The 20,468-nt window shown below is 41.0% G+C and overlaps 1 protein-coding gene across 1 annotated transcript in view; it reads right to left on the bottom strand.

The window, feature by feature from the left end:
- Window positions 1–499: 499 nt before the first annotated feature.
- tmtopsb (teleost multiple tissue opsin b) overlaps window positions 500–20,468 on the bottom strand; it is a 31,407-nt gene continuing 11,438 nt past the window's right edge. Inside the window, exons 2-4 of the mRNA XM_079361164.1 lie at window positions 19,343–19,671; window positions 7,839–8,072; window positions 500–1,748 (exon numbers count right to left, since the gene is read on the bottom strand). Of these exons, the coding sequence (XP_079217290.1) occupies window positions 1,452–1,748; window positions 7,839–8,072; window positions 19,343–19,671 (860 nt within the window). The 3' untranslated portion in view covers window positions 500–1,451. The remainder of the gene's footprint in view (window positions 1,749–7,838; window positions 8,073–19,342; window positions 19,672–20,468) is intronic.

Raw genomic sequence — 20,468 nt, 5'->3', positions numbered from 1 at the left:
AGATCTGCAGGACTTGAATACCCCAAACATATTTTCCACATGTGCACACCTGTAAATGTATAGAAACTGTAGAGGCTCCTCTGCTTTGTCTGCCATCGTTATTGAGAGTAATGACGACAGTTGTTGCCTGTGTCAGTGTTTTTATTTGGTCGACATTTTCTGCATCAACCAAAGAGCTTAGAAGATGATGGCAAACAGAACTCATTATGAATCAGTTCCATTGCATGCACGGCATCGAACAGGATGTCCGTGAACTTTCCTTAACATTTCCTGCTTCTTCTTTTTTTTTCACTGAGACAGAGGCTGTTATCAGGGGCATTAATCTCCTTCTCTCCCTGTAAATAGCGTCTGTGTTCATAGATTCATGGCTCAATCGCCACAAACAAACAGAAGAAGAAGAAGTTTCTGAAGGAAGAGCTACACACGCATAAACACACACACACACACACACACACACATCCGGGTGAATAAAAAAGAGAGAGTGAGCCGTTCAAAGCTGTTGGTGTCATGATTTCATTTATGTAACGTTAGCAAAGGAAAAAACACAGAGAGACAACACAAAAACCACGTTTCCACTTTGCAAAGAGAAACAGCAGAAACATCAAGACAACTCAAATCAGTGAAATCTCTACATGTCCCTCATAATACGGTGAAATGTCCCTTTAAATGATTTCATTAGGATCCCAGCATAGAAGACAGAGCGCCTATATGCAGCAGAGTGTAAATAAAGGCGTAACATAGAAATCTATCCCAGCTCTAAATTGCATAAAATTGTTTAACAAATATTTAATACTCTGTTTCAAATCCTTAATTATCAGCCATGGAAATGGGGTCATGGAGAAATGCTTACCCGCTCCTTCAATCAAATTCTTTTGCTAGAAGAAAAAAAAAAAAAAAAGAATAATCCTAGTAACTGAAGCTACACACTAAAGCTGTCAAAATACCTCTTTGCCCCGTTTACTGAAAAAAAAAAAAAAAAAAAATCCACCAAACAGTTAATGAAATCGTCTGTGCTTATTCAAAAACGTTCCTGAATAATTCCCCAGATTAGGAAAGAACATCATTTTGTGACATAACAAAGATATCTCGACCTAGTTATGTAGATTATTCTGTTTGTAAAGGAGTCTGTAGTCGTAACATGGAGAACTCTGCTTAGCCCTGCGCTCCTGCTTTGTATACAGAGCCTCTAGTAAGCAGGATAAGACTGGCATTTTGTGTGTGTGTGTGTGTGTCCCTGTTTGCCAACTTCACAGAGCAACGATAACCTGCTCTGGGATTAGACGGTCCCTGCTTGTGTTTAAGATTCCCACTGAGCTCACTTTGCACTCGCTCTTTTCTACTATTAAGAGGATTTGTTTCTTAATTGGAGAGCTGCACCCCAGCTCGTCGCTCCTTCTCTTTTTCTGTAAATGTTCACCTCCTGTTGATGTTGTTGCTGTCTCTTTCTGTTTTTATTCCCTGTAGTAAGCCACCAGAAAGAGTTTGGGTTTGGGGTTGTTAGCAGTTTCAGGCGTGTGGGAAACAGCCGAGTTGTGATTGGGTGGAGATGGAGCTCCCAGACTGGCTCGCTGTGAGGAGTCGTGGAAGGAGTGGGGTGTGGGCTGGGCAGGGGAGGGCGCCTGAGCAGACATGTGGGGTTTCTCCTGGCGGAAGGTGCGAAGCGTCTTTGTCGCTCGTGAAAAAGTCTTTAGTGTGGAGCCTCGCTCGGGGGTGGAGCATCTAAGGAACGCTCTGAAACACCTGTAGAACTTCACACAAAAACATAAACACGATTACTAATAATACTTCAAGAGCCATGATTACATCAGAGTGCACTACAGTCATTAAGATTGTGAAAAGAATTGTAATTGAAATGTTATGATATTGCACATTTTAAAGATAAAAGCAACTTTGAAAAACAGTAACCAACACATTTCAGCATAATTTTTTTTTGGGGGAAAAAAAGACAAAACAAACATTAAAAGCAAAACAAATGTACGGTGGGTACGGAAAGTATTTAGACCCCTTTAAATTTTTCACTTTGTTTTATTTGCTAAAATCAAAAAGGTTCATTTTATTTCTCATTAATGTACACTCGGCACCCAATCTTGACAGAAAAAACAGAAATGTAGACATTTTTGCAAATTTATTAAAAAAGTTTAAAAAGATTTTAAAAAATCACATGGTTTAAATTAGAGCCCAACCGACGATAATCTCGGACGATGTTGGCCTATCCAGTGAATATCAGAATTAAACTGATATTAATCACCGATATCATTCGACTTATTCTACCAGCATTTCATTTGAGTGAAGTTGGAAGATACTAGCAACTATCTTTTCCGGCTTTCACCAGCAGAGGGAGCTCTATGAATTACAACAAGCATTATCACTCTGCAGTCTGTCAAGCAGCGATGCACATACACGCACAGTTACTTTCCAGCAGAGTGACCATCTTGTCTACGGTATACTCTGTTATATATGTGTCCATGAGTGTTAGATGACTGTATTTGATACACAATATCCATCGACAGATCGTTTTAAGAACGATTTCGGCTGATATCTTGGCATCAGAGTTTTCCTCTCCCAATACGGTATTGGCTACAAAAATCTCTTATCTGTCAGGCTCTAGTTTAAAGCAGACAAAATACATTAAAGATCAGAAATACACTCACAGGTAAGTTCTGTACCAATAGACTGGCACAGTAAATAGTCCTAAAACCAGGAAGTGAGTTAGCATTTTAGCGCCATGGGTTCCTAACTCTAAAATTCAATGGGGATTTTGAATGGGTTTGTGGTTAGACGCCTGAAATAAGGTCTGTGGTTAACACAAGCTGAAGAGATGTTGACGTTTTGTTAGACGAGATAAACTACGTTAGCTAAGGCCCCCACTTGTGAATTTTAAAATTTAAACACAAACTTTAAACGGCGGTTGCTAACGAGTAGCTAACTGAAACTACAGGAACTCACGCCAGGAACTCTCTCCCTAATCCTCCATACAGCCTCTCGTCATGTTTTTCAGTGCTCTTGCAAATATTAGGTTAATAAAGTACTTATTAAACTACAGTTTCGCTAGCTTGTTAAAACCGCTGATTAGATCGATGAAGCATAGCGGTTGTGACGTTATTATAAACCGATCGCGGTGTCATTCGCTAGAGCATAACGTTAGCTTTTTACTTCTCTCGGCTGCATTAACTCTTCAAACTCCATATAAATGGTGTTTATCTGTAAATATTATCCCGCTGAACAAAACAACTATTCACCAGAAACGTGTGTTTGCCACAGAGCTTTTCTGCAATGATCCAAAATCCAATGCAAAAATCCGTAGGAACCACCGGCGCCATTTCTTTCTGGTTGGCCGACAAAAATACTTAATCACTAAACCAGTCTATATCGTATCTAATATTGTTCAATACGGCACCAATGCAACGCTGTGTTAAAAGAGCCAGTGTCAATTTTATGGTGTAAATTGGACCTGATATCAATCAATAAAAAAACTTCAAGGAGACTTCTCTGCTTCAGTTTTGATCCAGTGACCCAACAGTGATGCAAAAATATCACAAATTCTGGGTCAAAACAGCCCAATGATACTGAGAAAGTGATGAACCTGGATTCCTTTTGAACGCACTGATTTGAAGTATGCTGGTAATGTTCGTCCAAGCAATAGTTAACCATATAGGATCCGTAGTAAAAGCACTGATATTAATAATTAACATGTGAATTAGTGTAGAAAATATTAGGATACATTCAACACCTTGTAGCTGCAGTACTGTCATCTTTGTCTTCTCCTCCATGTCTGATCCCAGTCCAGCAGGCAGCGTGCCCCCCCTGGATAAACGTAGTGTACTTAGTATACTCTCTGGTTCCACACGTATACTTTAAGTCTACTACATTTCCCCAGGGCGCCGCATATCAAACAGACGTGCTGCATGAAACAGATTCGGGTGATTTTTTTTTGGAGTGCCTTACTTAAGCAGCTTGGATGACAATTTATGGTATATGACCCAATTAAGTTTTTGCCCCCCCCCCCCCCAGTGGATGTGATGCTGTTCATACAAATCATATACCGGAGACATGCTCTACAGCAGCAGAGGGGTGCTGATTTTAAAGAGCAAAAACCTCCAGGGGCAAATAGGATGGGCGTGTGAAATGGGAAGTGTGAAGGAGAAAGAGACGTCTGAGGTGGAGGAGCGGGAGGACAAACTGACGTCGCCATGGATTACAGCTCAAACTTAGACACAGATTGAGATCTTAAGGCCAAGGAGTGACCAAATCCTCAACTGCCACTCCAATTCTGTCTGTCTGTCCTTGTGTGCGTCTCTGTGAGTCGAACAGACACTTGATCGAGCTGATTGTGTGCGGTTTCCTCGTGTGTCTGCATTAAACTTCTCTCTAGTATCCAGCCTCAGAGAGTTGAAATAAAAGAGTCTGCCTCCTTCTATTTAATCTATATAATGTAGCACATGCAGTACATTACCCGTCCAATCACTGCTTTTTGCATTTCTGGTTTGATGCTAAATTGGATTTTGTTCAGTCTGTTCAACAACAATAAAGTAAAATCGAATCAAATAAAAGAGATTGTTATCAAATTGTAAGTGAAGAGGTGCTCTGGGGAGAAAAACCAAAAGGACGGTGTAACGACTGCTGGCAGATTTTCGGACATTGTTGCTTCTTCTCCCCCTGCGAAGCTTTCTTGTCATGCTGCTGCTCACTTCCACAATCACACCATCACAAGCTATAGCAGAGGGAGCATTAAAGGGGTTTAAATAACCACAATTTTCTCTGTTGCTGTCACTGAAAGCTCTTCAAGTCAACATTTTCTCTTGTCATCAGTGTCTAAAAAAACACAGCTCTGTATACGGACGGGGAAACAAAACGTTTTTCTTTCCATCCAAAGTAGAAAGCAGCGCTGAAATGTCACGTTGTTTCAGGGCTGGAGCTACGAATAAATTCGACATGTTCAAAAACGAAGTTAGGATTAAACGGGCGAATCCAAAGCTGTTCATTACTTTTGCACTGATTTAGTCCAGACATTAGTCACAGACATATAGGCGGGACTTAACGTCGGGATGACTTTGATTGGATGAGCTTTATCAAAGCTTTTAAATTGGTCGAAAAATGAGTTACCGCTGAACGAGTCGTCAGAGTTGAGGAGGATTTACAGGAAGGATGTAAACATACTCTCAGGTAAAGCTTTACTGAAATATGTTTAACCCCTTGACGTCTGAATTTGTTTCCATGGATTTAAACATTTTTTACGTGTTTCTGCTTTCAAGTAGATGTTAAATTAAGGTGAGGACGTTTATTTGAAAATAGCACATAAATAGATATTACATAAAAATAGCACATACATAGCACATGAAACGGATGTTGTTGGTCCTATGACAAACTAATGCTTGCTAAAGGTTCCTAGGTATGTATTGAAAGTTCATCAATGGAGGAACATGGACGCTATTTTGGTTGAATTTGGAGGGGAAGCGGTTTGATGCAAATTCACGACAATAGGCGTCAAGGGGGTTAATACAGATAAATGAACATTTAACAACGCTGGCTTAAAACTGAAGAACATGTAATGATTCCTCTCATGGGGACTTCTTCTCTTCCCTTCTGTAATTGTGACTGTTACTGAATGTATGTCACGACGAAGTTCAAACAGAGAGAGAAAACAGAATGAAACCTAAAGGGAGAAGTGAACATGAAACTGTGTCCTCACGTTGGTTTGACTGGGACTCTGGCAGATAAAAATGTCAGGGTGAGAAATGTCGCTGTTTGCATTCACACATGGCCCAAACAGAGAACTTGCCCTCGAGCAGCATGCGTGCTTTTTAATTTTCAGTTTGGAGTTCGGAGTGCTTTCCCAGAAGAACCAACAGTAGTGTAGTCTGTTGAGTCAGATGTGCAGACCTCATGTTAATATTGTCTGTAGTGTGTGAGTGGGAGTCTCTGGGGCTCGTTCACGAGGCGAGCTTCAGCGAGAAGAATCTGTAGGTTTTTCCATGAGGTTTTGATCTAAATGGACCGTGGCCTCCGCCCTCAGAGGAAAGGCTCTCAAAGTGTCTGTGTACTGGGTTGAACCAGTCAGCAATAATCTTCTCTGCTTCCCTCAGGCTCCTGAAACCTCAAACCATGCAACCATTCACACTTATTTAATGGACATTTTAGTTTTGTCCGAGCCCTGTGTGGGAATTTAACAAAAAACAGTAATTTGACGTGATGCAGTTTATATGAACAGTGTGAAAAAAAAAAAAAAAAGGAAAATTCACAGCAATACATCCGGTTTTGGCACATTTTGCAGAAACTGTGAATTATGTAATTCCCATGATGGCAGCTCAGGTCTGCGGCTTGAATCTGTGCAGCGCTTTAAGTCTTCAACTCGCCTCAACACATTGCTGCCGTAGGTATGGGCTGGGAGGAACTGAAGACTGAAAGCGCCACGCAGTGCGGCCTCCTAAAACGTCCAATCTCCGGATCTGAAAAGTCCCGTCAGTAGCTTCATACATGCAGCAAAAAAAAAAAAAAGACCTTTAGTCTGACACTTCGAAGCAGTCATCAAAGAACCATAAATGTCTCCTGAACACAAAAAAAGGCAGTCCGGTTAGAGAGAGAGAAAAAAAGAACCTGACAGGCAGAACTGAGGGAAAATGCAGATAAAAAGAAGGCAGGCAGATAAAAGGGTGGGACAGAAGAAGGAAAGGTCACCGTCGCACTGTATTTCACTGATAGGAACATCACATGCTAATCACAATCACAGTTACCTTTCACAGATTTAAAAGGAAGTTTCTTCACACAAGCACATCCTGACTGTTACCTTTCCTCTTTCATCGTCACATTTCAACTCTCCCCCCTCGTCTTTCATCTTTATGTGCTTCCTTTGCTTCCTATTTCAGTCAATCACAGTTTTTCACTGCCCTCGCCTTCTTTTTCTTTTCATCCTTTCTTTTACTTTTTTCTTTCTTTTCAAGGTTAATTGTGGGCCTTTCAGTACCTTTTATTAAAGAGAAAGGACAGCAGATAAGGGTCAGAGATGGGTGAGAGAGTGCTAAGAGCGACGTGTGAAAGGAGTCACAGGTCGGACCTCAACCCGCCCTCTTGGAGGACTGCTGTCTCCGCACACGGGCGTGCGCACTTATCATTAGGCTACCGAGCGTTTTTCCTCGTTGTACTTTTGTTATGACAGTTATGCAACGAACACTAAGGCAGTTTCTTTTTCTGTGGAAAACTTGGCGGAAAAAAACAAAAAACAAAAACAAACTGATATTGATTCGGAGTCTGCAGCTTGTATCTTTCATTTCCACCAGATGAAGAAAATGTCCCTGCCAACTGAGATGAGAAGCTGCGGTCTGCTCTTAACCAAAAATAAAAACAGAAAAAGACAAAAAAAAACAAAAAGAAAAACAGTTCGATGAAAGATTCTTCAGGCTAGAAACGGCACAAATACAGGTCTTGTTATTGTTTCTCCTTGAAACTGGACCCCGACCTCGCAGCCCACACAAAACAACTACTTCCACCAATATTTGAAATTCTGGTATTGACCAATCAGACCAAACCAGAACATAAACAGATACCCTGAAAGTATGAACTTTGTTACAGTAAGGTTCACTTGATGTGAGCTATCGGCTCCCTCACTGCAAACCTTTTCTTTAAGGGTTTAGTCATCATGCTTTGGCAGGTCTTTCTAGTATTGTTCTTCCCACACACACATGTGAAGACAATAGTCATATATGTGTGAAATAATAATCCAGCTGCAAAACGAAACAAAAAAAGCAACGTTGAGGAACAATAAACAGACGATGGTGCGTTTAAGCCACAAAGGGGAAAGAAATGGGAGACGTAAAAGAAGAGAAAAGGAAGGCGTCACTCACCTGTTTGTTCATGAATATGTAGATGAAAGGGTTAATGACGGTGGAGAACTTGGCCAGCAACGACGGCGTGATGGTCGCCTCTGGGGTCAAAAGATCGCGGGGGCCGAAGGTGGCGAGGAGGGCCGCCACGCCGTAGGGAAGCCAGCAGATCAGGTAGCACACGACCATGGTGACGACCATCATCAGCACGCGCTGCTCTCTGCGCCGGGTCACCACTGAACTCACACTGCGGACCTGAGAGGGAAACAACAACTGTCGGTTACGTTGGAGAGCCTTTGTGCAACTCTGATGAGTTTCTCCTGGAAATGTGATCAAGACGATCTTTGTTCGCTGTCACAATGTTCAGCATCAGAGGACAGGCTCTTCGAACAGCATCGCAGGGTTGGAACATGTGAAGGAGATCGACATGAGTCCATCTTTGACTGAGCGTCCTGCTTTAGCAGCATCTGAAAGATGACCTCAGCTGTGCCTCGTAGCAGACGTTTAAGAGGAGTCAAGTACACCAAACGAACAGGGAGCAAAAAGAGATCTTAATTGATTTTCTATCCTTCAGAACAAGATCGTCGTTATCATCACTTCTCAGCGCGCTCTTTTTCCAGAGACTAAACGGAAACTTGCTCTTTACCTTGGGCGTCCATATTTGATCTTTCAGAAAAATACATATCCCATAAAGCAACGCAGCAGTGATGACGGCACACATGAAGCGTTAATCACACTTGACTTGAAGTACAGGAATAATGCTGAACTCTGTGATGACACACATTGACGGCTCTGAGCATTGTGTCTTATGCTAACGTGAAAGTGGCAGGAGATGCAGCGGATCCCGCCTCGAAATAATCTCACTCTGAGAGGAGCCGACGCTTAAACTCCCAACGTTTCTTTAATACGTTTTTTCTGTGATGATTTTCCTTTGGCCGGCTGGCCTCAGTGGAGTTTGTTAATGTTGAAGATGCTGGAGGTTGAACATAAATCCGGGAGACAGCGAGTCTGCACTGTCACTGACTGATGTTATGGTTTCATTTATCTACAAGGACACTCAGACAATGAAGATCTGCCGAGTCCAGTCTGCAGTGACGTGACGTACGGATCAACAAAGCGTCTGGATTGTTCCAGAATCTTCGAAAGCCCCCAAAATTATTCTAAAATATGATTTCTGTCCCACGCAGCATCATCACCCCAGCTGCACATTTCTTTTTTTAACTTCCTTGGCTCACGCCATCAAGTTTTGAAAAAAATTTTTTAAAAAAAATCCTCTGGTAGTTTTTCTGTAATCCTGTTTACAACATGGCAAGAAAGGAAACAAAAGCACAAGGACTCTTACTTGATGCAGCTTAGTTATAATACAGTGATTAACATTTGGCTCAATAATTGATCAAAACTGTGAACGCTGTAAACGTTCCTATGTGTGTCTGTGTCCATCTCTCTCGGTGGTCACGTGGATTGTCTCTCCATCACTGTCGTGTTTATTGCAGTGATACAGTTTGTTAAAGATGTCAGTGCAGTCATGGTCCATATAGAGGCTCTTCACGCCCACTTACTGAAAGGTTCCTAATGACTCGGCTCATTTACTTTTAAATACTTGTTACAGCTACCAGACGTTCCTGATTGCACTGTAGCCGTGATTTTTAATGACTACATCACCCTTAACTTTAATCTGAGAAAACATGGATGGGGAAATATTCGATGGTTGGGCATCTTTATGTAAACGATTGCCTAGATCAATTTAGACATGACTTCATCTATTCCAATCTGTTTTGTGGCTATTTCAGCCTGCGTTGAGTTCTGGGTAAACGATGATGAACAACCTGCAGGCGGACACTCGAACCAGTCAGCTTCATTACCTCCTGCACAAGAAAACCAAACCAGCTGTAAGATTAATTAATCATCGTGAGCTATGGCTCCTTAGACTAGAACTGCAGCTTCCAGTATCTTCATAATCTCATATCTTCATCAGTTAATGCTCAAAATAAACACAATTTAAAAAATGAAATATGTTCATCATGATTTCCCAAAATAGAAGTTTCTAAAATAGCTTCAAAAGTTGTTTTTTTAAACCAGGCTGTTTACATCGACTGTAAATATTTGAACCTAATGGGTGTTCCTTAGCCTTTGCAGCCAGACTCTAACGGACACATGGTTTGGATTTCTTCATTATTTTGCCCTCTGTAAAGGCTTACCAGGAAGCACACAATGTCATAACTCGTGTTTGTGCTTAATTTTTATTCTAAATTAACTGACCACAGTTGAACCACAGCGTTTTGCTTTGCGTACTATTTCATTACTGGATGTTGTCGCTTGTCCTGACATCAAAACCAGCCTGTGTTCATTCGATCAGCTTGTTGAAGTTGAAAAAGAAAAAAAGATATCAAGACTTCACAGGGGAGACTTATCAGTGATTCAAAGGCGGAAGTCTCACACTGTGAGGTTCAGAGCAGCCTGATTTTCACCCTCCCCCTTCTTCAGCCATGTTGGAGACACATTAGTGGGTAATACAGTTCATGTAGCACTGACTCCTCTTCAATAAAAACCTGCCCCCCCCCCAATCCCTGCTGTCTCCTGTGTAATCCTGTGCATTCCTCTCGAAGAAGTCCAACCTTAAAGTCCAGGTTTATGAAACAGTCTGAGCTGCAGTGCTTGTTTCTGGAGTTTACATCGCAGCACAGATAGTTTTGATTTAGATGAGTCTTCTTCTGCTGGTAACCAACATTTGTTATCAAACTAAATCACAAGTTTTAGTTTCCTAAAGCTGCAAAAGCTCAAGTAACGTTTCAGCCCAAACAATCAGATCTTCTTCAGCCAACTTAAATAATGTTGTTCTTGAATGTCCAAAAATAGACGCACTCAGTTCCACTGGTTAAGAGAAGAGTCTGCTGGTTTTCCAGTTCAGTTTATTGTGTGTAGACCTCCGAAATAAAAGAGCCAAAATGTGTATTTCTAATATCAAAGAGTTAAACTATTTTCTGAGGAGTACCAGTCCGGGAGCGAGATGAATCAGTGAGTTGATGTTTTATTCATTCGCGTCTGGTCGCCCTCTCGATCAGATATATTTCCATCCGACCAAAATCAGGTCAGGCAGATCAAAATAGTTTGTACAGTGACGTAAGACTGTTACACATTTACAGTGATATAACCAAGCATCAACCTCCTGTCATGGAATAGGAAGTGCAAAAAGCTGTCGTTCCTCAGGTGTCCACTTGGGGCTCGCTGCAAAAACAGAAATTCCCCTTTGGTCCAATATAAAAAACAAACAAACAGGTTGCAGAAGTAATTTCCCTTTTTTTCCCTCCCTCTCTCTCTCTCTCTCTCTCTCTCTCTCCCTCTGATTTCTTATTCTATCCACTATCCTCTATCCCCTATTAATGTTTTACACCCCTTTAGTATTGGATGGTAGTTCCCGTTTACTTTTTTTCATAATAGATTTTAGAGGCTCGAAGCATTTAGGGGCATCACGCTGCTGTTTCCAAAGAGCACAAGTAAGCTGTTTGAAAATAATCAGTTGAATCTGCTCCCTGCTGTGTGTTTAGAAATGTTTTTCGGCGGAGCTGGTCGTCTGCCACTGAGCCCTCTTAATCAGCAAGAGTGAATTTTAAATCCTTAATTAGAGTCCTGTTTAAAAGAGAGAGAGAGAAGACCTTATATAACGACATGAAATAAAGCTAGCTATAACCTCGACTGTTGGTTGGGGAGAAAAACTTTAGAGAGCAATATGTAACTGGATGTGCACGCTGGTTGTCATGTAGTCCACCAGGGTCCTGGAAGCTTCAGTGTTTAGCCAGCTCTGCATCGGTCTTAAAACCTTTTTGTGTTCTAACCTCTCTCTACTTTTCAAAGCAGCTCCAATGTGCGTCCTACTTTTACCAGGTTTCCGGTCTTGGAACATAAAAAAAAATGCAGAAAAACTTTAGAGAGCAATATGCAACTGGATGTGCACGCTGGTTGTCATGTAGTCCACCAGGGTCCTGGAAGCTTCAGTGTTTAGCCAGCTCTGCATCGGTCTTGAAACCTTTCTGTTGGTTTGCTGTTTACCTGTCAAACTAAGCGACGTCTGTAATGTTTGGTGAGGGTGCCTTAAAACCCTCTACCTTTCTCAAAACTAAAACAGGCCGTAACAAACCAGAATCAAAACTTAGAAGGAGGACATACTGGCTGCTGTATTGTGAAGAGACAACATAGCATGTCACGAGTCATTTTCCGGTTTAATTCAGTAGATGGCTAACAGCTAGTTAAGGTAAAAATAAAAACTCTCCTTTTTATCACAGCGTTGAACTTTCAACCTTTCAACAATTATTAACCAAAGTAAATCATCCCCTACATCTCGCTGTGAGCAAACTGAACTCTCGACGTAGGTGCCGTGTCAGCTGGACAGGATTTCAAGGGTGAAGTAAAAGAATATTTCACACCTCAGCCCCGGCTGCATGGACTCAGTACAGATGATGTGGCAAAACGTGTAATATGTTGTGACATGTGACAGTGTCAGGTCAATAATGGACAAGCGCTGTCACGTCGTCAAGGACACGCTCCATCATTTTGCTACGATGACCCAGCGTTAGTCGGCAGGAAAGGTGTGAGAAAGAGCAGCAATCCATTCAGCCACTGATGCTCTTATTTATTTAGAGACACGAATTTAAAACACAAAAATCAATGTTCAAAAGGAAGTTGTATTGTAGAAGCAAAGGAACCTTAAATGAGATGCAGTAGACGCAGGGCAGTCATCATGTGCAAGGATGTGCATAGTTAAAAGCAAGTATGTCTCCACCCTTTATTTACCTCCCAGCTATGAGAGACGTATCGATCTGTTTATCATTTCACATACAGGTTTCAAATAGTATTTCTTTTAATCAATTGAATCTTCAGATTAGAGATGACAAATTGATATATCTCTGAAGTTATGTGATACTTGGTTCTACCAGGGGCGGATTAGAAATTCAGCCAAACAAAGAAAACAAATGAGAAATTCCTGGTTGTTTATCTTTCTGACTGCAAGGACAAAGAAGACAAACTTTGTACATTTCAGTGCAACGAAAGAAAATAAAAGTCCATGCTGAATGTTAAGTTTTGAGCTGACCGAGTAAGAATATCAAACTAAGGCACCTCAGAGCCCAGAGGGCCCCCGAGACATGGTCGAGATTTTAGATATTTATTCAGTGAGAACTGTGTCTGTACAAGTGAGTAAAGATGTTTATTTAATTGTCCTTTATTAACTTCCTCCCTAAACATATGCAAATGAACCAGGGCTATCAGAGGGATGAAGCAGCTTCGTTCTCTTTTCACAAAGGCACACGACTGAGCCCGCTCTATCCACCTGAGAAATAACCATGCAGGTAGAAGTGGCTGTTGTTGCTGGAGTCAGCTAATTCCAATCCTGGTATAATCCAGAGAGACGGACACTGATAGCAGTGGGGGTCCCATGATGAGGTAAGGTGTCAGCTGCAGAGGCAGAGAGAGTTCCTTTATAAAAGTAAAGCTTCACAGTTAATATCTGCTCCAAACTTTCAGAGAAACGTGTCCTGACGCGACCGCTCAAAACTCGCATCTGAACTGCAGAAAAGCTTACATTAAGATGAGTTTCAAGATTAATCCTGCTCATGGATCTTTATCCGTTTAACATTGGAAACAAATGGTTAATAGTGTGGCTCATTTACCCCTTTTTTTAAGACACTATCAAAAACCTATTATAGAGCAGAGAAAACATGCTGCAGCTGTTCTATGAGCACTGACGCAGATGTAATCACTATTACAAAAGCAAGCCATTAGCCTAATAACTATGGCATGAAAAGGAAACTAATGATATCATCCAGGCAGAGGAATACACAGATGGATGCACAACTGTATAATAATGTACAAATAATGTTAAAAATATCCCAGAAAAAGTGCTGTTGAAGTTTTTTTTTTTTTTTTTTTTTTTAAATCACAATCTAAATGATTTTAGTGTCAAATCGAGACAAATTAAACTCACTGTGGAAGACAAAATAAAGCCTGAGAGAGCTCACCTTCCCCCTTCATTTGCTCTCTTGCAGAATGTTTCAGGTTTCAACATCGGTATACAAACTCACATTCACAGAGGACACACACAGGAGATTAAATCACACTCAGAGAATGACTTTTATGTGTTTGTGTGTGTGTCCTGTGAATGTGAGAAAATGCATGATGCTGTGTAAGCAGCGGATTATCTCCCCCCCCCCCCCCCCCCCCCCCCCCCCCACCTCCAGTAACCTTACACCTATGCTGCTGAGAGACAACGGTACACACATTCACACCCAAACACACACACACACTCAGACAGCCGAGCAAATTGAACACGTCCCACGCCTGATGCCAATCTCTATCACTCTGGGCGTTTTGCCTTCTCTCTCTCTCTCCACGGAAAGATGTATTTTGTTGCGGTTAATTAACAATTCTGGCAAAGATCTTTGCACAACATTAGATTATGAAATCGTCACATCACAACAAAGCCGTGAAAATAATTAGGATTGATATCAGCTTATTAACTGAAATGGTTATCTGCGCAATTCTTGTTTCATATTTTGGCAACATGTTTGTCGTAGTGAACTGAATAACTGATCAGTCCGTTTATTTCGATGAGAGCGGAATAACCTGCAGAGCATTGCCACTATCTCAGAGTTTGAGATTATGATCAGATTTTTTTTTTTTTTTTTGGACAGCGCTACATTTAGTTCAAGGCAAGCCGAAACACGAAATGCAAAACGAATGTGTGAGACAAAGCCAGTTATCTGACAGTCTTGAGGCAAGTTGACAACTCTGCAAAAAAAAATCACTCAGATAAATCACAAACAACTTTCTCCACCATCCCTCAGTGCCATCATGTGCCACCAAAGCTGCCGCCTGCCTTCATCTGCTGGATTTGTTTCTTTTGATGTGGTCAGAAGAAATCACCAAACCAGCATGTTCAGCGGGTCACTTGCCCTATTTGATGAAGTAATATACCTAGTACATCATAACCTTCATTTCTACACTCATAACATTATACACAGTTCATAGCAGCTGTAGCTTAGACTGTAGGAACCTGGGTTGGAAACTGGATTGTAGATTTTTAAATACTAAAGGACTAAAGATTGATCCCTGAGGTACTCCATTAGTGAAAACGCAAGATCACACAAACACCACTCTTGAATTCGGGGTTAAAAGATTCAAAGGCTTTGGTGCTGCTTCAAATTCCCTTTCCTAAGCTTTCTTTATTGGTTTATATGTCAATTTCTGCATTATGCTGAGAGGCTCTCAGAGATTTATCTTGCTGCAGAGAGTTATGGCATTAACAAACTTTGAACAGTTGTAATTGTTTTTAATAACAACCAGTTGTTAAAGGGTCTCTAATTTCTAATCTAATGAAGTACAGGTAGACAACAGTAAGGTAGACAACAGAAATGCCCAGAAAAAAAGTCAGATTGTTCCAATTTTTTTGAGCTACTAGACTATCTACAACAATAGAAAAACTATGAAAAACTGCCACACTGATAAATAAAAAAAATAAATGTAGTCCAAACTCTTTCATGGGCCTTTTTTCTCACCACTGTCTCTTCTCTCTGTTTATCTCTATCTCCTCTTCTTTACGCCTACGAGGATCCATCTATAGACCTGCTGCCTGTCCTAATCTGACACTGACAGGACACATGAGGCTTTGAGACTTCTCACTACATCTGGCTCTGTTTTCTTTGGTCCCTCTGTTTAATTAATTCAAAGGGTCTCCGCAACTCAATGACTCAGTCTGCAGAGACTCTTTCTCTTCCCTCAGTCATAAAGTGTTTGATGAGGACTCGGAGCAGATGCAAAATCTTGAGCCGCTCTCAAAATGACATCGAGTGAGGAAATGAACTCATCTCTTTAGTCTAAAGGTCAAAGTCAGACAGTGGTGCAGAAGAATTTCTAATCTCCATTTAGTGAAAATCGCCCAAATTAATTTCAGGTGTCTGGCATGAGCGCTGGTGGGGATGAATTTTGAGCACAACGGCTCTGACAGAACTTTTTCCAACAGTCCTCACTTAGTTCATGAGCAAGGACAAAATCTGCACCTTGAGTTCAACCCATACAGATGAAATGTTTTTAATTCATAATCCTTGTTGGGCCATGTGAATTACGGGTCTCTTCTTTAGCTCTCAGAATAGACGTTTGCCTCGAGGTGATTTGGTCATGACTCATGTTTTGGAGTCTCCTTCATCTGTCGAACATCATCATAACTCAAAAGAGTGCAAGCAAAAAAATATATAAATTATGAACCTGTGGCTGGATCAGGGTCTAATTTCTGTTTTAAATATTGTATTTTATAAACAGATAGATGTTGAGCTGGTGAACATTTCCAAATGGATTCTGTCCACATTCCAACAATGAAGAAAACTAAAACCGTATTCCATTACGTTTTTATAATGTGACAAAAATTGCCCCCCTTAATAAGACCCTCCACCATAGAGCAACGACAGAAAAGTTTGGTGTGCTAGTAAGCACTGGTGAAACCCACAGAGGCATGGTACATGAACCAGCAAATGATGTGGCAAATGAAATTGTTGTGCAAACAGCGACACGCTGACAGACACTGGGGCTCATGGCGGCGAACAAACACATTTAACCATCCCACGCAAAGTTAAGCGAGGACGTGTGACGCACAACCAAACGTTCAGGGACACTTGTTCTCAAAGACACTCTGTTAGCGTGTCGCTACCATAGACGTGAACAAATGATTCAGCCTGTGGTTGAAAGGTAAAATGAGGTCAACTCCGACACCTGCCACCTATACGCTCTAAGTACACAAACATTTACAGCATCGTCCTACATTCAAATCACTTTTTTGCCATTTATCTTGCAAAATAATAAAATGCTTTTGCACATTTGTTTTTGCATATTAACAGGTAAAAATATTGAGTCTTAAAATACTATAATCGATTTATAAAAACCCACACAGCATAATCAGTGTATAATTGTAAAAGATTAAAACACCCACATTACCAGAAACAATATGAAGCCAGCTCTTAATGGGATTGTTCATCACACACACACACACTTGTGCAGACACACACACACACACACACACACACACACACAGAGCTAAAGAAAAAGTTGTGGTCTCTTGTGATTAGCGTGGAGATCTGTAGCCTTCAGGTTTAATCAAGCGTCTCAGCAGAGAGTGTGATGAAGACCGTCGTCTCGAATCATGTCATTAACATGATCACACTCTCAGCCTCCTCCCATGACTTTCACTACTTTTTAAATGTGATATTCTCTCAACCACACCGGGGGGGGGGGGGGTTTCCTCCTCAACTTTTATCCAACCTACTCATACATGTTTTTCTCCAATGTGTTTTACTGTAACCCAAAACTATCACTCTAATCCTGGTTAATGGCATTTAACCAGTCGCATCCTGCCAAGACAAGCTACGCCTGTTTTTTAGATAAGTGCAGGAATTGATGATTTTTGGCTTTAAAGAATAAAAGAGTAAACTGACGATGAAGAAAGAGGTTGTGTGGTGGAGAAAATGTGGAGGGAAATGTTTTGAAATGAAGACGATCTAAAGGTACAGTCACATTGTATTTCTTGTTTCCCTATGGCACTACATTTCAATCAATCAATCGTATCTCAGTCAGGAACACTCTGGTCATAAATTTAACCATTTTATTGCAAAAATGGAAATAATGTTTGGCGTGACGTTGCTTCTCTGGGTAGCTGAACAGCATGCTCCAGCTTTCCCCATGGCGCAGTGCTTAACCTCTTTACAAAGGTGAACCAAAGGCTAGAGGCAGGAAGGAGGCAGCTGGAGTGGTGGAGGCAAAGCTTTGCCAGCAGCAGCAGATTGTATGTGGTCTAGCAGAGATAAGTGAGACGGATGTTGGGTTTCAATAAACCGCCTTGATGTGAGAATGAGCTGCGATTGGTGTGTTTGTGTGATCGCAACAACATTTGTTGCTGTCGACTGATTTACAGCCGCAGATTGCAGGTGTAGGCCGCACTCTTTGTTATACAGTATTTACAATATATATAGTGAAATCATGAACACAATTTAGCACATTTCCTTTTTCCTGTTGTTTCAGAGTTCATTGTTTCTTTTGAGACGATAACATTTTACCATGTTTCATCACGACAGTCAATAAATGATATTCATTTAAATGTGAGTATTCCTTTACTAACACGCCTCCGTTAATTCAACCTGTTTAAGCAAATGCCAATAAACCAAAAACAAAACAACGAAGATTTCTCTGGATATCATAACTGTTGGAAATATCTGAGTTCACATAAGTAATCAGTCAAGCCCTACTCCACTGTGACCTATAGAAAGGGACTGCAGCATTAGGAGCTATTGATGGTGACCAATCAAAGCTACATTAATGTTGTCAGCATCCCAGGGGTCATGTTGGAATCCTGTTAGGTTCCTTTTAGGCTAAAGCAAAGATGCAATTAGTAGTAGTATTAATGATCAGATGTGAGCTATTGATGAGCCAATGATTGACCAAAGACCATCATGACAATTGATCTCCATTTGGACTGCAATCAATTCCAATTATAAGTGAAAAACATAATGTTTACATTTCTTACTGCCTTTTTTTTTTAATAACAATTTTTCCTGTTAACTTATTTCAAACCTGATCTGAAGTTTGAACCATCTGAAGTTTCTTTTTTTATAAAGGAGGAGAGATGTAAGAGAGAGATCATAACCAAAACATGCATTATTTCTTAGCAAGAAAACAAACCGAACCATCAAACATCTTCAAAACTTTCATCCTTCCTCTCTTGATAGACCATTGAAGCTTGAACACTTTCAGGCTTTCTTAAACAGAAAACTTTACTTTTACTAGCAAACAAAGACGAACATTTATCACACAACCGACAACACCAAGGTAGCTGCTGAAGGTAGATATTGTTCTCGCATTGAAGTGTAAGTAAGCAAATGGATAAAATCTTCAGTCATGTCTGTGAATTCTCACCCTGGCTGTTTAGCATGAGCAGAAGTGAGAAGAACAAATTGGTGTTGGCAGCCTTTAATGATGATGTTTTAGATCCCCCGGCGTTTGGCTTAATTTCTCAGCTTTAAAATGTGTGAACTTCTCTGCCCCTGATTGAACACTTAGCCGATCCGCTGCACTCCCTGATAATGGAAAGCAGTATTGATGTGCCTGTTTGTTGTTCTGGTGTCTTAATTCAAACTATGGCTGACTGACTAAAAAGGATTTCCTGGTAGACATACCTTGTGTAGTTCAGTTAGCTGCTAACTAGCTAATGTAGTTCAAGACAGCTGGATTGTTTAGACTGGTTTAGCTTGGCCTGTTTTTTACATCCTGGAATTAAAAGTCTTCCTTGATAAGACTACATATATGTCTGACCCACGTCCAAACAACAACAGCTGTGCAGCTTCTGGAAGGATTTCTGACAAGCTGGTTTGGACTTTTTGTTTTAAATCTATTTGATATCGCTTCTTGACTCATAGGTATCTTCTCTGAGATCAACTCAAAACAGAGGCACATTTCTTAAATTGGAACAATCATGTTCTTTTTCAGAATCCCACCTGTCTGATGGCGTGCAGTAGCTTGCCGTAGGAGTACACAATGACGCAGAACGGCAGGACCAGGCAAAATGTGAACAGGCAGACGATGTAGGAGACATTGTTTGCTGTCTGGGTCCTCCAGTCCACCGAACAGGTGGTCCCAGGACCCTCTGGGCCGTAACTGCTCCAGCCCAGAAGAGGAGGTACGGTCCAGGCCACGGAGTAGAGCCAGGAGAAGGAGATCCCTGCCAATGCAGGGCGAAAGTTTCGTCCGTCGGCGACTGTGGTCGCCATCATGGTGCAGTAACGCTCGTAGGACAGAACGGCGAGGGAGATCAGGGAGACGATGCCTGAGGAAGGACAAGAAATCAACAGGTGTGTGACAAAATACTATACAATATTTAGCACAAATAAAAGCTGAAAACATCGGCCAGCATACTAAGTAAATCTCGCATCACATTTTGTTGGTATAAAAGTCGGAAGAGCAACTAAACATGAAGCAGATTTCTCTAGATTGGAGCATCTGTTCGAATTCACTCCAAGATAATTACAAAGCTGTGGAGATTGAGGCTCATGCTCCTTATGAGGGTTTTGTTGAAAGACGATAGAGACGTTCAAAAAATAACATTGGCAAGAAAAACAGAAAAGAAGGCACAATATAAACAGGAACTTCTCAGATTCCTCTACAGATATTCATCTTATTACTCTCTTTATGGACTCAGAACATCACAATAATACATGTTTAAACTTGAAGGACACATGTTATCCTCCTTTGCAGCAAGTTTATATGTGCCTCAGAGCACCCCAAAACATGTCAAGTTATTTGGTATAAATCCACTTTATCATGCTAATAAACCTACTTCAGCCCTTCTCAGAACAGACTGTTTCTGTGTCTGTAGCTTTAAATGTAAATAAGCTGTGTCTGACCACGCCCCTCTTTGAAAGGGCTTTTGTGGTTTGAGGCTTCTTGCACTATGCTCTATTATTTACAGTGAGAAGGCAGACTCAGAGGGCAGAACAAACGCCTAGCTGTGGGAGTGTCACCCACCTGGGGGAGGAGTTACTGAGAATATTAGTGTTAGAAAAACATGGCGAAGTCTATTTTGCTAAATATATGACATTTAACTTGCAGCACATGATAAAAATG

Source organism: Symphodus melops (genome assembly GCF_947650265.1).
Source record: "Symphodus melops genome assembly, chromosome: 14".
NCBI classification, from domain to species: domain Eukaryota; kingdom Metazoa; phylum Chordata; class Actinopteri; order Labriformes; family Labridae; genus Symphodus; species Symphodus melops.
This window is presented reverse-complemented; position numbering and strand designations above follow the sequence as displayed.